Genomic DNA, 22,246 nt, shown 5'->3' on the forward strand with positions numbered 1-22,246 from the left:
TCTCGAGTAGTGCACCGCACATTACAGTATCTGGTACACTGGCGTGGTTATGGGCCGGAGGAGAGGTCTTGGGTACCAGCCTCGGACATACATGCGGACCGGCTGGTCAGTATGTTTCACCGCCGCCATCCGGACAAGCCGGGTCCTATAAGTCCTGGGGTCCCTCGTAGAAGGCGGGGTGCTGTCATGTCGGATGCTATTCACACCAGGGTGTCCGACAGACAGCGGTAATTCCACATATGCCCACTATATGCTCAGTGGCACCGGCTAGACTTGATCCAGGTTGCCCGGGGTTAATCTAGCTGGTACTCGGGTTGGAGGCTGGGTCACGCCCACGGCCTTTAAATAGTTGTGCTGGACTTTGGGCATCGCCGATTATAGCTTGTGCCTCGTGCCTAGTGATTCCGGTCTGGAGTGGTGGTCTTGGAGAAGAAATATCGTATCTGGTGGTGTATGATCCTTCGTTATATTTCTCCTTCCTATATTTGTATTTGTTTTGCCCTGTGCACATTATTGTGTTTTCCTGTGTGTCTGCGGCGTGGTGCGTTTTAAGTTTTCCCTGTCTGTGCTTTCTGTGGGGGTTGGTATGTGGTCTCTTCACTGCGTGGCGGGTGGTGGTTTCAGCATAGGGCTGAAACAGGAGTCAGGGTCAGGCCTGGTGGCCCAGACAAGCACACCTTTAGTGTAAATTCTGGGAGAGGGACAGACAGGGTTCCCCCTAGTCTGAGGGATATCGCAGGGGCATGGGTAACCAGCCTTAGCCTCCCTAGGCTCCCCGTGACAGTAACTGAGGATCAGTAATGTAATGTATGTACACCGTGACTCCACCAGCAGAATAGTGAGTGCAGCTCTGGAGTATAATACAGGATGTAACTCAGGATCAGTAATGTAATGTATGTACACAGTGACTGCACCAGCAGAATAGTGAGTGCAGCTCTGGAGTATAATACAGGATGTAACTCAGGATCAATAATGTAATGTATGTACACAGTGTCTGCACCAGCAGAATAGTGAGTGCAGCTCTGGAGTATAATACAGGATGTAACTCAGGATCAGTAATGTATGTACACAGTGACTGCACCAGCAGAATAGTGAGTGCAGCTCTGGGATATGAAACAGGATGTAACTCAGGATCAATAATGTAATGTATGTACACAGTGACTGCACCAGCAGAATAGTGAGTGCAGCTCTGGAGTATAATACAGGATGTAACTCAGGATCAGTAATGTAATGTATGTACACAGTGATTGCACCAGCAGAATAGTGAGCGCAGCTCTGGAGTATAATACAGGATATAACTCAGGATCAGTAATGTAATGTATGTACACAGTGACTGCACCAGCAGAATAGTGAGTGCAGCTCTGGGGTATAATACAGGATGTAACTCAGGATCAGTAATGTAATGTATGTACACAGTGACTGCACCAGCAGAATAGTGAGTGCAGCTCTGGAGTATAATACAGGATGTAACTCAGGATCAGTAGAGGATAAGTATAGTCAGTACCCAGTGAATCATAATTTTTCAAGATTTGTGGAGAAAACTTTTTAATTTGTATTCTGAGATAAGTCGCCTTAAGGAGATGTTGGCACTTGCAGTTACCTGTGTTTGGATGAGTCTCACCTGTGGACGTATATGGGCACCAGCAGATCAGTGATGTTACGTTTAGCAGTGGTCACCAACTTCATTCTCTCCTCATAGGACCAATTCCATTTTACACCTTCATTTAGAGGTTGGATGTTTGCTGAAATGATAGAAGAAATAGCTCTGAGTTTCTTGATCAAGCCTTTTGGACAATGTCTGAAGATCTGGTTCTGATTGTAGTCGCCTTTCACTCGAGTTTACTCTTCATCGAGCTCAGAACCATTAACAGACATGGAGAAATGTGAATGGGTGAATTTATAGATCTGATAAGGAGGAATAATAATTAGACTCAATACCACTTTTTCACAGTTCATTAGTCAGGATTATGGACCATCAGTAGAACCACCATGCAGTTTATGATAGTGGCCATCACAACTCGTCAGCTGGAACATTCCTTATTTATGGTGCTGGTTTCCTACTCTTGGAGACTTGGACCTTTGAACTTGTGTTCTAGATGGGGGCTGGAACAAAGCGCAGCTGGGAGGAGGCCCCCCATGACTGCTTTGAGCCGGCGGTCTTTTTGAATAATGCTCCGGCTGGGGATAGGAGAATGGAAAGGGGGGAGGGGTTTAGAAGGGGGAGGTAGTAGGGAAAGTGCGGGAAAACCGCCATTCCCTACCTTAATCCAGGAGAAGGAAGACCCACCCACCCTCCCTTGTTGTTGTGTGCTTGGGGGTTTTTGTTATTGAGGGGGGGAATTGCGGGGCAGAGTTTATATGTGGATATGGCGAGGGAAGTTATTTATATATATATATATATATATATATATATATATATAAAAAAAAAAAAAAAAAAAAAAGGAGGACATTTGTGGGTTTACACTTTGTATGCGGGTGTTTGGTCATTATTTGCATTTTATTCATGTATTGTCACAGTGGCAGTGGGGGGGTGGGGATTCTTGGAGTTGACGCTGATTGGTTGGGGGAAGGAATTGGAGCATAATTACAGTTAATTTAAAATTTGTTGGGGTTGGATCTGGCATTTTGGTATGGGCTCTGGACGGGGTTTTTACCCTGGGAGCTGTTGGTGGTTTTTTCTCTTCCCGGAACGGGATGTACGGTGCCCTCGAGCTGGTTTTCACGGCTGAGGGTAATATGGTGGTCGAGCTTATCTTGTGGGGTTTTTGCCAGATCTTTTTAGCTCCAAGAACCCTCCCCTCGAATTTATACTGTTGTATTTATGTTATGTTATTTTGTTAATAAAGTTGGCCGCTGTGGCCAAAATATCCAAAAAGAATAAGTGGTTATGTTTTATTTAAGGAAAGGTGGGTCGGTGGGCAGTAGTTTGGTGGTTAGGCTACATACGTAAGAAAGACCGTACTCGGCATACGCGGTCAAGTTTTTGCTGTGCATTTGACGTTTGGTACCATCTGTAAACCAGTGATACTTGGTTCAATTCTTAGTAGAGAACTTGAACATGTACTAACTAACCTACTGATGATGTGTTGTCACAATAGCAATCCTGCTCAGTAGGAGAGGAACCGCAGGTTCAGACATTTGGTGCGTGTGCTTGGCTGAGGAGCCAATGGGGTGAAGCTACCATCTGTGGGATTATGACTGAACGCCTCTAAGTCAGAATCCCCCTAAAACGTTACCAATGGTGCCAATATTCAAAAAGGGCTCTAAAAGTGAACCTGGAAATTATAGGCCAGTAAGTCTAACCTCTATTGTTGGTAAAATATTTGAAGGGTTTCTGAGGGATGTTATTCTGGATTATCTCAATGAGAATAACTGTTTAACTCCATATCAGCATGGGTTTATGAGAAATCGCTCCTGTCAAACCAATCTAATCAGTTTTTATGAAGAGGTAAGCTATAGGCTGGACCACGGTGAGTCATTGGACGTGGTATATCTCGATTTTTCCAAAGCGTTTGATACCGTGCCGCACAAGAGGTTGGTACACAAAATGAGAATGCTTGGTCTGGGGGAAAATGTGTGTAAATGGGTTAGTAACTGGCTTAGTGATAGAAAGCAGAGGGTGGTTATAAATGGTATAGTCTCTAACTGGGTCGCTGTGACCAGTGGGGTACCGCAGGGGTCAGTATTGGGACCTGTTCTCTTCAACATATTCATTAATGATCTGGTAGAAGGTTTACACAGTAAAATATCGATATTTGCAGATGATACAAAACTATGTAAAGCAGTTAATACAAGAGAAGATAGTATTCTGCTACAGATGGATCTGGATAAGTTGGAAACTTGGGCTGAAAGGTGGCAGATGAGGTTTAACAATGATAAATGTAAGGTTATACACATGGGAAGAGGGAATCAATATCACCATTACACACTGAACGGGAAACCACTGGGTAAATCTGACAGGGAGAAGGACTTGGGGATCCTAGTTAATGATAAACTTACCTGGAGCAGCCAGTGCCAGGCAGCAGCTGCCAAGGCAAACAGGATCATGGGGTGCATTAAAAGAGGTCTGGATACACATGATGAGAGCATTATACTGCCTCTGTACAAATCCCTAGTTAGACCGCACATGGAGTACTGTGTCCAGTTTTGGGCACCGGTGCTCAGGAAGGATATAATGGAACTAGAGAGAGTACAAAGGAGGGCAACAAAATTAATAAAGGGGATGGGAGAACTACAATACCCAGATAGATTAGCGAAATTAGGATTAGTTAGTCTAGAAAAAAGACGACTGAGGGGCGATCTAATAACCATGTATAAGTATATAAGGGGACAATACAAATATCTCGCTGAGGATCTGTTTATACCAAGGAAGGTGACGGGCACAAGGGGGCATTCTTTGCGTCTGGAGGAGAGAAGGTTTTTCCACCAACATAGAAGAGGATTCTTTACTGTTAGGGCAGTGAGAATCTGGAATTGCTTGCCTGAGGAGGTGGTGATGGCGAACTCAGTCGAGGGGTTCAAGAGAGGCCTGGATGTCTTCCTGGAGCAGAACAATATTGTATCATACAATTATTAGGTTCTGTAGAAGGACGTAGATCTGGGTATTTATTATGATGGAATATAGGCTGAACTGGATGGACAAATGTCTTTTTTCTGCCTTACTAACTATGTTACTATGTTACTATGTTACAATACTACAGTGCCAAGGAGCCCATCCCGGCCAGGGATAGCCGGGACCCCCGAGCCCCCGGCGAGTAATGACGCACGCCCCGTCATTACTCAGGGGGGAAGCGGGAACCTTCTCTCCTTCAAGCTCACAATTCCTCGCCCACCCCAGCACACTCCTACCTACCACACATTCAGAAATCTACATGCTATCAACCCTCTTACACTTTCAGACTCCCTACACTCATCATTGTCCCCAATCTCTTCTTTTTCCTGTCCTGATCTGGTGGTACATCACTACAATGACACTCTTAGAAGCACCCTGGACCAAGTAGCTCCCCTCACCCTCAGAACCTCCAAACAGAGTGAAACAGCCCTGGCTCACATCGCATACCCGATTTCTCCAGCGATGCTTTAGGTGTGCTGAACGCTAATGGAGGAAAAATCGCACACCAGAAGACTTCATACACTTCAAATTTATGTTAAAAACCTATAACTTTTTGACACCATTCACTCCCTCCTCAAGCCAAAAGCACAAGCCCCTATCACAGACATTTGTGCTGATGACCTGGCCTCCCACTTTATAGAGAAAATAGACAATATCCGTCAGGAAATCCGCTCCCAATCACCAAGTTCAGTGACTCCCATTCCTCCCCTCATCTCCCCTGGCTCACTCTCCACATTCGATCCCATCACAGAAGAATAAGTCTCCCGGCTCCTCTTCTCGTCCGACTACATGCTCTACCAACCCCATTCCCTCACATCTCCTCCAGTCGTCACTACTCACCTTCCTACAATCTTTAATCTCTTGCTCTCCTCTGGCATTTTCCCATCCTCCTTCAAACACTCTCTCATTACTCCATTACTCAAAAAACCCACCCTCGACCCATCCTGCACAAACAACTACGGACCGGTCTCCAATCTCCCCTTCATCTTTAAACTCTTGGAGCGCCTGATCTACTCCCGCCTTACCCGTTACCTCTCCACTCACTCCCTCCTCGACCCTTCACAGTCCGCTTTCCGTCCCCTACACTCGACAGAAACTGCACTCATCAAAGTGACCAACGACCTTCTGACAGCAAAACGTAACGGTGACCACGCTCTGCTCATTCTTCTCGACCTTTCTGCAGCTTTCAACACTGTTGACCACCCTCTCCTACTCTCTAGGCTCCAGTCACTTGGCATTAAGGACACTGCTCTCTCCTGGTTCTCCTCCTACCTTTCTGACCGCTCCTTCAGTGTTCTGTTCTCTGGCTCCACTTCATCTCCTCTTCTGTTGTGAATTCTGTTGTCGGGCTCCCTCCTGTGGTCATGAATGGTACTTCGGCTGGTTCTGTCCATGGACTTCCTCTGGTGGGTGTTTCTGAGTTTCACAGGTGACTAGGTTAATTCGTTAACTGCTGCTCTATTTAACTCCACTTAGATCTTTGCTCTATGCCACCTGTCAATGTTCCAGTATTGGTCTAGTTCACTCCTGGATCGTTCTTGTGACCTGTCTTCCCATCAGAAGCCAAGTTCCAGCTTGTATTTCTTTGGTTTTCTATTTTTCTGTCCAGCTTGCTATTTAATTTGTTGTCTTGCTTGGTGGAAGCTCTGGGACGCAGAGGGAGCGCCTCCGCACCGTGAGTCGGTGCGGAGGGTCTTTTTGCGCCCTCTGCGTGGCCTTTTTGTAGGTTTTTGTGCTGACCGCAAATTAACCTTTCCTATCCTCGGTCTGTTCAGTAAGTCGGGCCTCACTTTGCTAAATCTATTTCAGCTCTGTGTTTGTATTTTCATCTTTACTCACAGTCATTATATGTGGGGGGCTGCCTTTTCCTTTGGGGAATTTCTCTGAGGCAAGGTAGGCTTTATTTTTCTATCTTCAGGGCTAGCTAGTTTCTAAGGCTGTGCCGAGTTGCATAGGGAGCGTTAGGCGCAATCCACGGCTATTTCTAGTGTGTTTGATAGGTTTAGGGATTGCGGTCAGCAGAGTTACCACGTCCCAGAGCTCGTCCTTATTATCAGTAACTATCAGGTCATTCCGTGTGCTCTTAACCACCAGGTCCATTATTGTCCTGACCACCAGGTCATAGCAGTACAGGTGGCCAAAAGTACTAATGCATCTCAATAGAGGGATAAGAGAAGTTCTGAGACCATTTTTTTTTTCTTTGCAGTGTGTTTTGTCTCTATTTTCCCCTTTACCTCTGGGTGGTTCAGGACACTGGTGTAAACATGGACATTCAAGGTCTGTCCTCTTGGATGGATAATCTCACTACAAGGATACAAAACATTCAAGATTTTGTGGTTCAGAATCCGATGTCAGAGCCTAGGATTCCAATTCCTGATTTGTTTTTTGGTGATAGATCTAAGTTCTTGAATTTCAAAAATAATTGTAAATTGTTTCTTGCCTTGAAACCTCGCTCCTCAGGTGACCCTGTTCAACAAGTAAAGATCATTATTTCTTTGTTACGTGGCGACCCTCAAGACTGGGCATTTTCCCTTGCGCCAGGAGATCCGGCATTGCGTGATGTTGATGCGTTTTTTCTGGCGCTCGGTTTGCTTTATGACGAACCTAATTCAGTGGATCAGGCAGAGAAAATCTTGCTGGCTTTGTGTCAGGGTCAGGATGAAGCGGAGATATATTGTCAGAAGTTTAGAAAGTGGTCTGTGCTCACTCAGTGGAATGAATGTGCCCTGGCAGCAATTTTCAGAAAGGGTCTCTCTGAAGCCCTTAAGGATGTCATGGTGGGATTTCCCATGCCTGCTGGTCTGAATGAGTCTATGTCTTTGTCCATTCAGATCGATCGACGCTTGCGTGAGCGTAAAGCTGTGCACCATTTGGCGGTACTATCTGAGCATGGGCCTGAGCCTATGCAGTGTGATAGGACTTTGACCAGAGCTGAACGGCAAGAACACAGACGTCGGAATGGGCTATGTTTTTACTGTGGTGATTCCACTCATGCTATCTCCGATTGTCCTAAGTGCACTAAGCGGTTCGCTAGGTCTGCCACCATTGGTACGGTACAGTCAAAATTTCTATTGTCTGTTACTCTGATTTGCTCTTTGTCATCCTATTCTGTTATGGCATTTGTGGATTCAGGCGCTGCCCTGAATTTGATGGACTTGGAGTATGCTAGGCGCTGTGGTTTTTTCTTGGAGCCCTTGCAGTATCCTATTCCATTGAGAGGAATTGATGCTACGCCTTTGGCCAAGAATAAGCCTCAGTATTGGACCCAATTGACCATGTGCATGGCTCCTGCACATCAGGAGGATATCCGCTTTCTGGTGTTGCATAATCTGCATGATGTGGTCATTTTGGGGTTGCCATGGCTACAGGTTCATAATCCAGTATTGGACTGGAAATCTATGTCTGTGTCCAGCTGGGGTTGCCAGGTTGTACATGGTGATGTTCCATTTTTGTCTATTTCGTCTTCCACTCCTTCTGAAGTTCCAGAGTTTTTGTCGGATTATCGGGATGTATTTGATGAGCCCAAAGCCAGTGCCCTACCTCCTCATAGGGATTGCGATTGTGCAATTAATTTGATTCCTGGTAGTAAGTTTCCTAAGGGCCGATTGTTCAATTTATCTGTGCTTGAGCACGCCGCTATGCGGAGTTATATAAAGGAATCCTTGGAGAAAGGCCATATTCGCCCGTCGTCATCACCGTTAGGAGCAGGGTTCTTTTTTGTGGCCAAGAAGGATGGTTCTTTGAGACCTTGTATTGATTACCGCCTTCTTAATAAAATTACAGTCAAATTTCAGTAACCTTTGCCGCTGCTGTCTGATTTGTTTGCTCGGATTAAGGGGGCTAGTTGGTTCACCAAGATAGATCTTCGTGGTGCGTATAATCTTGTGCGTATTAAACAAGGCAATGAATGGAAAACTGCATTTAATACGTCCGAGGGCCATTTTGAGTACTTGGTTATGCCATTCGGGCTTTCCAATGCTCCATCAGTATTTCAGTCCTTTATGCATGACATCTTCCGAGAGTACCTGGATAAATTCCTGATTGTATACTTGGATGATATTTTGGTCTTTTCGGATGATTGGGAGTCTCATGTGAAGCAGGTCAGAATGGTGTTCCAGGTCCTTCGTGCGAATTCCTTGTTTGTGAAGGGGTCAAAGTGTCTCTTTGGAGTTCAGAAGGTTTCATTTTTGGGGTTCATTTTTTCCCCTTCTACTATCGAGATGGACCCTGTTAAAGTCCAGGCCATTTACGATTGGACTCAGCCGACATCTCTGAAGAGTCTGCAAAAGTTCCTGGGCTTTGCTAATTTTTATCGGTGCTTCATCGCTAATTTTTCTACTGTTGCTAAACTGTTGACTGATTTGACCAAGAAGGGTGCTGATGTGGTCAATTGGTCCTCTGCAGCTGTAGAGGCTTTTCAGGAGTTGAAGCGTCGTTTTTCTTCTGCCCCTGTGTTGTGCCAGCCAGATGTTTTGCTTCCGTTTCAGGTTGAGGTTGATGCTTCTGAGATTGGAGCAGGGGCTGTTTTGTCGCAAAGAAGTTCTGATGGCTCAGGGATGAAGCCATGTGCTTTCTTTTCTAGAAAGTTTTCGCCTGCTGAGCGTATCTATGATGTTGGTAATCGAGAGTTGTTGGCCATGAAGTGGGCATTCGAGGAGTGGCGTCATTGGCTGGAAGGAGCCAAGCATCGCGTGGTGGTCTTGACAGATCACCAGAATTTGACTTATCTTAAGTCTGCCAAACGGTTGAATCTGAGACAGGCTCGATGGTCGTTATTTTTCTCCCGTTTTGATTTTGTGGTTTCGTACCTTCCGGGCTCTAAGAATGTGAAGGCTGATGCCCTGTAAAGGAGTTTTGTGCCTGACTCTCGGGGTGTTCCTGAGCCGGCGGGTATTCTCAAAGAGGGGGTAATTTTGTCTGCCATCTCCCCTGATTTGCGGCGGGTGCTGCAAAAATTTCAGGCTGATAGACCTGACCGTTGCCCAGCGGAGAAACTGTTTGTCCCTGATAGATGGACTAGTAGAGTTATCTCTGAGATTCATTGTTCAGTGTTGGCTGGGCATCCTGGAATCTTTGGTACCAGAGATTTGGTGGCTAGATCCTTCTGGTGGCCGTCTTTGTCGCGGGATGTGCGTTCTTTTGTGCAGTCCTGTGGGACTTGTGCTCGGGCTAAGCCCTGCTGTTCTCGTGCCAGTGGTTTGCTTTTGCCCTTGCCGGTCCCGAAGAGGCCCTGGACGCATATTTCTATGGATTTTATTTCGGATCTCCCCGTCTCTCAAAAGATGTCGGTCATTTGGGTGGTTTGTGATCGCTTTTCTAAGATGGTCCATTTGGTACCTTTGTCTAAATTGCCTTCCTCCTCTGATTTGGTGCCATTATTTTTCCAGCATGTGGTTCGTTTACATGGTATCCCGGAGAACATCGTTTCTGACAGAGGTTCCCAGTTTATTTCAAGGTTTTGGCGATCCTTTTGTGCTAGGATGGGCATTGATTTGTCTTTTTCCTCGGCTTTCCATCCTCAGACAAATGGCCAAACCGAACGAACTAATCAGACCTTGGAAACATATCTGAGATGCTTTGTTTCTGCTGATCAGGATGATTGGGTGTCCTTTTTGCCGTTGGCTGAGTTCGCCCTTAATAATCGGGCCAGCTCGGCTACTTTGGTTTCGCCGTTTTTCTGCAATTCTGGTTTCCATCCTCATTTCTCTTCAGGGCAGGTTGAGTCTTCAGACTGTCCTGGTGTAGATACTGTGGTGGATAGGTTGCAGCAGATTTGGACTCATGTGGTGGACAATTTGACATTGTCCCAGGAGAAGGCTCAACGTTTCGCTAACCGCCGGCGCTGTGTGGGTCCCCGACTTCGTGTTGGGGATTTGGTTTGGTTGTCATCTCGTTATGTTCCTATGAAGGTTTCCTCTCCTAAGTTTAAGCCTCGTTTCATTGGTCCGTATAAGATTTCTGAGGTTATCAATCCTGTGTCATTTCGTTTGGCCCTTCCTGCTTCTTTTGCCATCCATAATGTAACATAGTAACATAGTAACATAGTTAGTAAGGCCAAAAAAACAGACATTTGTCCATCCAGTTCAGCCTATATTCCATCATAATAAATCCCCAGATCTACGTCCTTCTACAGAACCTAATAATTGTATGATACATGGATGTGTTCCATAGGTCGTTATTGCGGAGATACGTGGCGCCTGTGGTTCCATCCGTTGATCCTCCTGCCCCGGTGTTAGTAGAGGGGGAGTTGGAGTATGTGGTGGAGAAGATTTTAGATTCTCGTGTTTCGAGACGGAAACTCCAGTACCTGGTCAAGTGGAAGGGTTATGGTCAGGAAGATAAGTCCTGGGTTTTTGCCTCTGATGTTCATGCTGCCGATCTGGTTTGTGCCTTTCATTTGGCTCATCCTGGTCGGCCTGGGGGCTCTGGTGAGGGTTCGGTGACCCCTCCTCAAGGGGGGGGGGGGTACTGTTGTGAATTCCGTTGTCGGGCTCCCTCCTGTGGTCATGAATGGTACTTCGGCTGGTTCTGTCCATGGACTTCCTCTGGTGGGTGTTTCTGAGTTTCACAGGTGACTAGGTTAATTCGTTAGCTGCTGCTCTATTTAACTCCACTTAGATCTTTGCTCTATGCCACCTGTCAATGTTCCAGTATTGGTCTAGTTCACTCCTGGATCGTTCTTGTGACCTGTCTTCCCATCAGAAGCTAAGTTCCAGCTTGTATTTCTTTGGTTTTCTATTTTTCTGTCCAGCTTGCTATTTAATTTGTTGTCTTGCTTGCTGGAAGCTCTGGGACGCAGAGGGAGTGCCTCCGCACCGTGAGTCGGTGCGGAGGGTCTTTTTGCGCCCTCTGCGTGGTCTTTTTGTAGGTTTTTGTGCTGACCGCAAAGTAACCTTTCCTATCCTCGGTCTGTTCAGTAAGTCGGGCCTCACTTTGCTAAATCTATTTCATCTCTGTGTTTGTATTTTCATCTTTACTCACAGTCATTATATGTGGGGGGCTGCCTTTTCCTTTGGGGAATTTCTCTGAGGCAAGGTAGGCTTTATTTTTCTATCTTCAGGGCTAGCTAGTTTCTTAGGCTGTGCCGAGTTGCATAGGGAGCGTTAGGCGCAATCCACGGCTATTTCTAGTGTGTTTGATAGGTTTAGGGATTGCGGTCAGCAGAGTTCCCACGTCCCAGAGCTCGTCCTTATTATCAGTAACTATCAGGTCATTCCGTGTGCTCTTAACCACCAGGTCCATTATTGTCCTGACCACCAGGTCATAACACTCTTCCTCTCGCTGTCCGGGGTACCTCAGGGCTCAGTCCTTGGCCCCCTTCTCTTCTCCCTCTACACAGCCCCAATTGGACAGACCATCAGCAGATTTGGCTTTCAGTACCATCTTTATGCTGATGACACACAACTATACACGTCATCCCCTGACCTTACCCCCGCTGTACTACAGAACACCACTGACTGTCTGTCTGCAGTCTCCAACATCATGTCCGCTCTCTATCTGAAACTCAACCTCTCCAAAACTGAACTTCTTCTGCTCCCGCCATCTACTAACCTCCCTAAATGTGACCTTTCCCTCTCCGTGGGTGGCACCATAATAACACCCCGGCAGCTGGCGCGCTGTCTGGGTGTTATGTTTGACTCCGATCTCTCCTTCACCTCCCATATATAGGTGAAATCCCAAGAAACAATGAAAACCCTATATTAAGGGTCACCAATCTAACCCAAGAAGAGGTGCGAAACCGGCTAAATAAGATTAAAATAGATAAATCTCCGGGTCCGGATGGCATACACCCACGAGTACTAAGAGAACTAAGTAATGTAATAGATAAACCATTATTTCTTATTTTTAGGGACTCTATAGCAACAGGGTCTGTTCCGCAGGACTGGCGCATAGCAAATGTGGTGCCAATATTCAAAAAGGGCTCTAAAAGTGAACCTGGAAATTATAGGCCAGTAAGTCTAACCTCTATTGTTGGTAAAATATTTGAAGGGTTTCTGAGGGATGTTATTCTGGATTATCTCAATGAGAATAACTGTTTAACTCCATATCAGCATGGGTTTATGAGAAATCACTCCTGTCAAACCAATCTAATCAGTTTTTATGAAGAGGTAAGCTATAGACTGGACCACGGTGAGTCATTGGACGTGGTATATCTCGATTTTTCCAAAGCGTTTGATACCGTGCCGCACAAGAGGTTGGTACACAAAATGAGAATGCTTGGTCTGGGGGGAAATGTGTGTAAATGGGTTAGTAACTGGCTTAGTGATAGAAAGCAGAGGGTGGTTATAAATGGTATAGTCTCTAACTGGGTCGCTGTGACCAGTGGGGTACCGCAGGGGTCAGTATTGGGACCTGTTCTCTTCAACATATTCATTAATGATCTGGTAGAAGGTTTACACAGTAAAATATCGATATTTGCAGATGATACAAAACTATGTAAAGCAGTTAATACAAGAGAAGATAGTATTCTGCTACAGATGGATCTGGATAAGTTGGAAACTTGGGCTGAAAGGTGGCAGATGAGGTTTAACAATGATAAATGTAAGGTTATACACATGGGAAGAAGGAATCAATATCACCATTACACACTGAACGGGAAACCACTGGGTAAATCTGACAGGGAGAAGGACTTGGGGATCCTAGTTAATGATAAACTTACCTGGAGCAGCCAGTGCCAGGCAGCAGCTGCCAAGGCAAACAGGATCATGGGGTGCATTAAAAGAGGTCTGGATACACATGATGAGAGCATTATACTGCCTCTGTACAAATCCCTAGTTAGACCGCACATGGAGTACTGTGTCCAGTTTTGGGCACCGGTGCTCAGGAAGGATATAATGGAACTAGAGAGAGTACAAAGGAGGGCAACAAAATTAATAAAGGGGATGGGAGAACTACAATACCCAGATAGATTAGCAAAATTAGGATTATTTAGTCTAGAAAAAAGACGACTGAGGGGCAATCTAATAACCATGTATAAGTATATAAGGGGACAATACAAATATCTCACTGAGGATCTGTTTATGCCAAGGAAGGTGACGGGCACAAGGGGGCATTCTTTGCGTCTGGAGGAGAGAAGGTTTTTCCACCAACATAGAAGAGGATTCTTTACTGTTAGGGCAGTGAGAATCTGGAATTGCTTGCCTGAGGAGGTGGTGATGGCAAACTCAGTCGAGGGGTTCAAGAGAGGCCTGGATGTCTTCCTGGAGCAGAACAATATTGTATCATACAATTATTAGGTTCTGTAGAAGGACATAGATCTGGGGATTTATTATGATGGAATATAGGCTGAACTGGATGGACAAATGTCTTTTTTCGGCCTTACTAACTATGTTACTATGTTACATATACAATCTCTTGCCCGCTCGTACCTAAAGAACATCTCTAGAATCCGCCCTTTTCTCACCAAGGAAACAACAAAAACCCTCACTGTCGCCCTGATCCTCTCCCGCCTGGACTACTGTAACGTTCTATTAATTGGCCTCCCCCTCACTCAACTTTCCCCTCTCCAGTCCATCCTTAATGCAGCAGCCAGGGTCGTCCATCTGGCTAATCATTACTTGGAGGCGTCCGCTCTTCGCCAGTTGTTACACTGGCTGCCCATTCATTACAGGATACAATTCATAGTACTTATTCTCACCCACAAAGCTCTCCACAGTGCGGCCCCCTTATATCTCCTCCCTCATTTCTGTCTATCGGCCTAGCCGACCGCTGCCCTCTGCAAATGACTTTCGACTAACCTCTGCACTAATCCGTACCTCCCACTCCCGACTCCAAGACTTCTCCCGTGCTGCGCCAATCCTCTGGAATGCTCTACCCCAAGATATTAGGACCATCCACAACTCGCATAGTTTTAGGCGCTCGCTCAAAACACATTTGTTCAGAGCGACCTATCACATTCAGTAATCAAACTAATTTTATGTTTGTGTGTGTGTAGCCCATTCACCATCCCTATCTATTACCCAACCCCTGAAGATGGCCGGACCCTCATTGTAAATACATCATTGTAAATACACACCTGTACTTTGTATCTCCCCCACCTCATTGTAGATTGTAAGCTCTCACGGGCAGGGGCGGCTTATTGTGCTTTAATTATTGTATTGTTAACATTGTTACTTATGACTATTGTGTTTGAAACTGTTAGGCCCTGTTCACACTATGCGGTTTTTACTGCGGAACCGCGGCGATTTTGCCGCTGCGGGTCCGCAGCTGTTTTCCATGCAGGGTACAGTACAATGTTACCCTATGGAAAACAAAAACCGCAGTGCACATGATGCGGAAAATCCCGAAAAAAACCGCGCAGAATTGCTGCGGAAAAAAAGAAGGACCATGTCACTTCTTTGTGCAGAATCGCAGCGATTCTGTACCCATAGAAATGCATTGATCCGCTTACTTCCCGCATGGGGCTGTGCCCACCATGCGGGAAGTAAGCGGATAATGTGCGGGTTATACCCGGGGTGGAGGAGAGGAGACTTTCCTCCAGGCCCCGGGAACCATATTTGTGGTAAAAAAAAAAGAATTAAAATAAAAAATAATGATATACTCACCTCTGAAGTCTCAGCGCTGCACGCGGCCGTCCGGTCTCAGGTTTGCTATGCGACCAGGACCTTCGGTGACGTCGCGGTCACATGACCGTGACGTCACCGAAGGTCCTGGTCGCACAGCATCTTTGGAACCGGACCGCCGCCTGCAGCGCCGAGGCGATCGGGACGTCAGAGGGTAAGTATATAATTATTTTATTATTTTTAACATTACTATTGATGCTGCATATTGCTGCATATGCAGCATCAATAGTAGGGGTAAAATCCCGCAGCGGAACCCGCAGGACAAACCGCGATAAATCTGCAGGGATAACCGCAGCGAGTTTGCCCTGCAGATTTATCAAATCCGCTGCGGGAGAACCCGCAGGACAGAACGCAACGTGTGAATGTGGCCTTAAACTATAAAGTGCTGTGGAATATGCTGGCGCTATATAAATAAAGATTATTATTATTTATTATTATTACTAACCAACATAACTAACTAACCCTATGTACAGGTGTAAGGAGGAAGACCGAGCTGCGGGTATCTGTACTGAACCGAGCCCAGAACTATCGAGGCTGCGTCTCCTATTGCCCGGGGTAAGGAATAGGGGACCGGACAGGTGCCATGACCTGGAAGGAGGGGGCCTGGGTGAACCGGAAATGAAGTGAAAAGTGCTCGAAATGAGGCAGAGTTTCCCACCGTCAGTAAGAGAGATGCAGTACGAGAAGCATGCTCCGCACACAGAGCACCGGCGCTGCGACGGGCTGCAATTGATAGCTCCCGGTACCGCTAGTGGGACAGTGAGAGTAAAGAGCGCCTTGCACCCAGTGACTGTGATTTCCGCGCATGTGCGAAGAAGCGAGAGCCGAGTAAAGGACAGTAGCTTACGGCCCTCTCTGCCATCTGTTTCACATCAGCCCATGCTTAACCAAGGGATTGCTGCGGCCCTGTTTGCTTTGACTTCACAGGCTCATGGACTAGGGGCTCAACAGGTAAAACCGGAGACCGCACGTTGCCGCCCGAAGACGGACCATCGTTTGAAGGACCCCATCTGTGGACATCTCCCCGGCCGTTGCTGGTGCAACAACCCCCATGGTATAATCTGCGGTGGAGGACCATAAAGGACACGATAAGTTTAATAATTGGACTGTTATTATCCGGCATTTGCTACTCACATTTAACCATCTATCTCCCTGTGAGGAGTTTATTTACCCTGTTAATTAAATTGTTTAATTTGTTAACCCTTAGTCTGTCTCCTTTGCTTCACTACATCCCGCAACCTGCTCACACATGTACAGCTGACAAATAGTGTTCTGAGGACCCTCCGGTTGCTCGGACATCTACCTGGATCTACAGACCGAAACTTACAAAGAGTCCAGCAATGCAGAGATAATCCTATAAGACTTAATGTTTGCTCCATCATGATTAAAATAAGGCATCAAAAGACACAAGAGCCATGAACTGGCCGACATGTCCCGGCAGGATATGCCTTAATCTTGGCCAGCAGCAAATCTCTGTCCCTCACTGTAGCCTTCTCGGAGGACTTACCCATCTGGGAATAAACTTCTTCTCTCTCAAAGCTGTCTGCTTTGCCAAAGCCTCGATTGTCCACCATTGTGATGATGTCTGTGAGCCCATATGGTATTCTCTCCACAGTGCACGCTCCTCCATTTTTCTCCTCTCCTTTGGCCACTGGGGCAGACACTGAGAACTTTCCACCATTTAAGGTATAAATGAAGGAGTTGATGAGTGAGGATTTGCCATGGCCGGCAAATCCACAAAATTGGAGCAAGATACGTGTGTAGCCAAGATCTCCTAAGCTAGAGCCTTCCAACTGGTAGGTCAGGATCCTCTGTTTTAGATCCACGTCTCCCATATTCGCTGCTGGAAAAGGGAGATCACACAGGAAGAAGATTCATTAAAGCATTAATTAATCCATTGTGAGTTGAAACAACTAATTCTAAATTAGAATAAAAGGGGTGTTCTGAAAGTCAAATTATTTTTCATCCTAAATCCCTGTTTAAATCCATAATGAAAACTATTTACTACGATACTTGAATTCAAAATTTCTGATCCTTTCCTAATGACACTACCTAACTGCTTTTCTTTATTTTTTGATGATACTTAATTTGAGAATCCCCCACAAGTGACATCACTGGTCTTTGTACTCCAGATATTCAGTTTACAACGTGCACTGACAGTGCGCTCTGTTACTGGATTATTATTGCCAATCTAAGTTGGCGATTGAGTGCACTGTCATTGTGCACATTGCACAGTCGGCAGGAGAGTGCACTGTCATTGTGCACATTGCACAGTCGGCAGGAGAGTGCACTGTCATTGTGCACATCACACAGTGCACATCATGCAGTGACTAGCCCAGCCCCTGAAACGAGCGTCACGATGCTTCATTTCAGGGAGGGGGTAGAGGCCATAGCAGTGACTACAGACTTTGCCTCCTGATAACGTTTCATTTCAGTATCCCAGCATTTGTTGGCTAGGATTTATAAGTGTACTGTGATGGCTGCCATTTTGGGGGTGCTGGCTGGGAATTATAGCTGCACTGTGGTAGGTGTCTTTATGGGGGTCCTAACTGTGATATATAGGGGCACTGTGGTAGTTAATATGTGGGTTCTGGCAAAGAAATATAGGGACATTGAGATTACCATTGATATGGAGCTGCAGGTTAGGAATTCTAGAGGCATTGTGCTGTTCGCCATTATAGAGCTGCTAGTCAGGAATATTAGCGGAACTATACTAGTCTCTTGTAAGGGCGGTATGTGTTATGATCCGGTGACCTTGGAGCCGCATGAATCTTTCTCTGGAGTTGGTGGTAACTGTACTGACCGCAAATCCTGAACTAACACCACAACTAGAAGTAGCTGTGGGGTGTACCTAACAAACCCTTGACACCGCGACACAGCCTGAGGACTAAATACCCCTATAGATGGAAATAGGAATTCTACCTTGCCTCAGAGCAGAACCCCAAAGGATAGGCAGCCCCCCACGAATATTGACTGTGAGTAGGAGAGGAAAGACACACGCAGGCAGAAAACAGGATTTAGCAAAAGATGCACTCTAGATAAATAGGAAAGGATAGGACAGAATACTAAGTGGCCAGTATTAAAACCCTTCCCAAAATATCCACAGCAGAAAATACAAAAAATTCCACCATCTAACTAAAGACGTGGAACGTATATCTGCAACTCCTGAGAATCCAAGTAGACTGTGCAAATGCTGACACAATCTAAGCTGGACAAGAAAAAAAACAAATAAATAGCACTGAATTATCAAGCACACAGCATGTGTGCCACAGAAACAAAACCAGACACTTATCTTTGCTGATTTGGCAGCAAGGCAGGAGGAACCAGACAGAGGTCCAACACCTCCCAACAACCATGGACAACTGGCAAGGACTAATGAATCCAGCACACCTAAATACCCCAGTCAGAACTGCAATCAGCAGATGCACCTGACCAGGACTGCAACCCAGGGACAACTGCATTACCACCTACAACCACCGGAGGGAGCCCAAAAGCAGAATTCACAACAGGTATGGCCACTCTGATTTGTCCTTACAACATTTTATTATAAGACATGACCGAGGGGGAGCCCACCTTTGGGGTTTGCTGTTTTTCCTCTACTGTATGTCTGACTTCTTGTGTCTGCAGATAAGTTGTTTGCAGCTTGGGTAATGACTGATCGGTAGTGATGAGCGAATCAACTGGAAAAAAAACAGATTAGCCTAAATTTGGCCAGGAAATTTGATTAGATTACCTCCTCTTCCCCTCCAGGACCGGTAAATAATGTAAGAGTCAGGCGTAATTTCATATGTGACACTGAATACGTCCACATCGCTGTCTATGGCTGTTTATGGGTCTGTTCTTTCTGCTCCCATATCTAGACCTCCTCATTGCATCTTCTGGCCTCCTCACGCTCCTCCACACCCTGCCTCTCCACCCTGGTAGTCTCTTATCGACAACTATTCATCTCCATATTCGCCTCCAGCTCTTGCTTAGTACATGACGTTTCCCCCTTCATATAAGGACCATGTCTTCTACATTCAACCCCGAGCCTGGATTCCAGTATATAAAGTTTTCTCGTATATTCTCGGTACTTTAGGCTTAGATGCGGTGACCCCCTTCAATCCTCTCATTAGTGTGACCTCATGCCAGACCTTACGCACTAATATCCCTGACCTGACCGGTGGCCATTGTAGCAATAAGGCTAAGTTCTCACTGTGAAACATCTGCGGCATTTCACATTTCCTCTGGCCGCTCACCAACATTCTCCCACGGCAAAGATTATATTTGGTGTAAACGCCGTAAAACCATGGATGACAATGATAAAATTAATAAGGGGCAATTCCCACCGCAGCCACGTGTGCCACAGAGATCCAGGATGGTGGATGGGGTGGTGGGTAGACATCTCAGGAGCAGAAGGGGCACCATGAGGTCTGATCTCTGCAGAATACAATCTGCAGGGTCCTACACAAATATCTCCGGGAAATCTACCCACAACTTAGCGATCTGCCGAGAATCAGAGGTGAACCCAACCAAGACTGTAAAGGCTCAGCCTGAGTCTCTCCTCTGGTTGTCAGAGTCTGTGGACCCTCCAGCTGTGGGGTCTGCAGTGGGGGCTCTGGACAGTGCAGATGTTCAGTGGGGGCACAGATGGAGAAGGAGGCACCTCACCCCTAATTATCCCCTCCATCCCTCTTTCTGCATCATCTTACCTGCTTGTTTCCTCGTCAGATGGCAAAGTAAAAGTGAAAGAATCTCCTCGTCCTCTCGATGTTGATGTTGTTTCCGTCTTCAAACTGTTTGGTCTTTTAGGCAGAAGTTGGTGTTGGCTTATTCAGCAACTTCTTATTTGGAATCTTTTCTTTTTAAGTTTTTGAGAAGTTTAGTGATGAGCAAAAATGATCACATTGATAATAAAGAAAGCGGTGAAGAGCCCCGAGGTGCATAATTGTAAAAGAGGCTGCAAAAAAACGGTGTTTTCGAAAGGGGGAAAAGGCTTTGGGTCACTGATCTCCCACTGCAGACGTATAGATAAGGATTTCCCACCGCACCCTCATTACAACGTGGCCATTACCGGGGTACAATTTGGCAGACTATTGTAGGATAACGTCATTGTGCACACAAATCTTGCTAATTTTTTACATTATTTTCTAAAAATTAGTATTTCTCCTCATTCTTCACCCATCCCCTCCCCCTATATCTTGTCTTCCTTTACCCCAATAAAGTTATTGTCCCCTTCTTCCTATCCTACCACCCTTCTCTGCCATCTTCCCCTTCCACCTCCACTAAGTCGCTTTTTACAATCTACACCTCTGCTTATTTGTTAACTAAAATGTTAAAACAATAAAAACTAGTGGAAGAAAACAATTACTCAGATGGACAATAATTACTGATTTGAATAAGTAACTTGTATTATAAAGAGGGAAAGACTTTGGGCCACTGATCTCTGTTACTTCTGGTTTTTGGACCGCAGACATCCACCGGAAAACCAGCATATGAACCGCAAGGTCCGGACAGGCACACAAGCGCTCACAACGGCGCATGCGCACAGATAAGATGTCGTAATCTGTACCCAATACATGTTATGGAGAAGTGATTTTGCCGCCGGGTGTGAACACAGACATTATACGATAAGCCCTTCATTCAGATATTAAAATCATATATTTCCGTGGCGGGGAATTCTAAATTTTTTTGCTACCGTAATTTAGTCACATGCTCATACAAAAATCCCAAACACTGGCTGCGTAGGGAGACTGAGGCTTAGACATGAAGTACAATGAAATATTTTATTATGATCATTTAAAAAAGAGGGTGACATATAAAAGTTTAACCCCTTTCTGACCTCGGACTGGATAGTACGTCCGAGGTCGGATCCCCCGCTTTGATGTACCTCCGGCGGTGAGCCCGCATCAAAGCCGGGACATGTCACCTGTATTGAACAGCTGACATGTGCACGCAATAGCGGCGGGTGAAATCGCGATTAACCCGCCGCTATTAAGTAGTTAAATGCCGCTGTCAAACACAGACAGCGGCATTTAACCGACGCTTCCGGCCGCGCGGACGGAAATGAGCGCATCGCCGACCCCCGTCAGATGATGGGAAGTCAGCGATGTATCAGAATGGTAACCATAGAGGTCCTTGAGACCTCTATGGTAACTGATCCCTGATAGCTGTGAGCGCCACCCTGTGGTCAGCGCTCACAGCACACCTGCATTTCTGCTGCACAGCAGCGATCTGATGCATTCAACAATCTTAAAATACAAACAAACAATTCTTAAAAAACAGCGTGCGTCAAACCGTAGACCACGTCTACATGGGGAGGTTTAGCTGGAGCAGTGTGCATAGATACACCGGAACAACTGTCAGAGCAACCAGATATATCCTGTATCAATCTGCGCACATCAATATGCACAGATATGCAGGTATGGTAGGCTAACTATAGATAATAGGGAAGGCACAACACCAAAATGTATAAATACAGCTCTACTTATCAATACATGATGGATATGGCAATATGAGTGGGGTACTCGGTATCGGGTTGTCATGGTGGCGGCAACCCTATCCGTAGCCCTGGGCGCTCAAGTAAAAGGGAAAGGTCTTTTAAGGGAGTTGTGAAGAATAAAGTTTATGTTCGTGACACCACCTGTGGTGTTCGGTCAGTAGGGACCGACGCTGCTTAAAGGGGTCTTCTGGGGTGATGTTATGGCAGCTAGATGGTGTACCTTCCCACAGGTGAAGTATGTCCCCAGGGCTTCCCAGAGTGTAGATAGAAGATGGTGAATGGTGCAGTAAAGAACGAGGGCACAGGATTGCAGTCTCTTTACCTGGTTTACTGTAATCTTCAGGCAGCCACAGTCCACGGCACCAGATCACAGGGCAGGCAAGGTCCGGCCAGCTTGGAAGCGAATCCAGAGTCCCCTCTACCAGGTGGAGTTAGAAGCCTTCCTACCAGCGCTGTGGTGTAGTCCCTTACTGCCGATGGCTTCTATCAAGGTCCTCACAGTTCTCTCTGTCCTCCATGAAGATGGGACATAAACCCGTATGATAGGTGGTTCGGGCCTTTTTACAGGGTCTCTATCATGACCCGGGCTCT

At 46.0% G+C, this 22,246-nt stretch overlaps 1 protein-coding gene across 3 annotated transcripts in view; it reads right to left on the reverse strand.

Annotated features, from left to right (window-relative positions):
- LOC138645662 (uncharacterized) overlaps nucleotides 1-20,153 on the reverse strand; it is a 37,428-nt gene extending 17,275 nt beyond the window's left edge. The window contains exons 1-4 of one of the 3 annotated variants that reach the window (XM_069735113.1): nucleotides 19,866-20,138; nucleotides 18,748-18,854; nucleotides 16,682-17,017; nucleotides 1,622-1,742 (exon numbers count right to left, since the gene is read on the reverse strand). In XM_069735113.1, coding sequence (XP_069591214.1) covers nucleotides 1,622-1,742; nucleotides 16,682-17,009 — 449 coding nt within the window. In that variant the 5' untranslated portion in view covers nucleotides 17,010-17,017; nucleotides 18,748-18,854; nucleotides 19,866-20,138. Of the gene's footprint in view, nucleotides 1-1,621; nucleotides 1,743-16,681; nucleotides 17,018-18,747; nucleotides 18,855-19,865 lie in introns of all 3 variants that reach the window. The other 2 variants (XM_069735115.1, XM_069735116.1) reach the window with 2 other exon arrangements.
- Between the last annotated feature and the right edge of the window lie 2,093 nt (nucleotides 20,154-22,246).

Source organism: Ranitomeya imitator, chromosome 7 (assembly GCF_032444005.1).
Source record: "Ranitomeya imitator isolate aRanImi1 chromosome 7, aRanImi1.pri, whole genome shotgun sequence".
Lineage (NCBI taxonomy): Eukaryota > Metazoa > Chordata > Amphibia > Anura > Dendrobatidae > Ranitomeya > Ranitomeya imitator.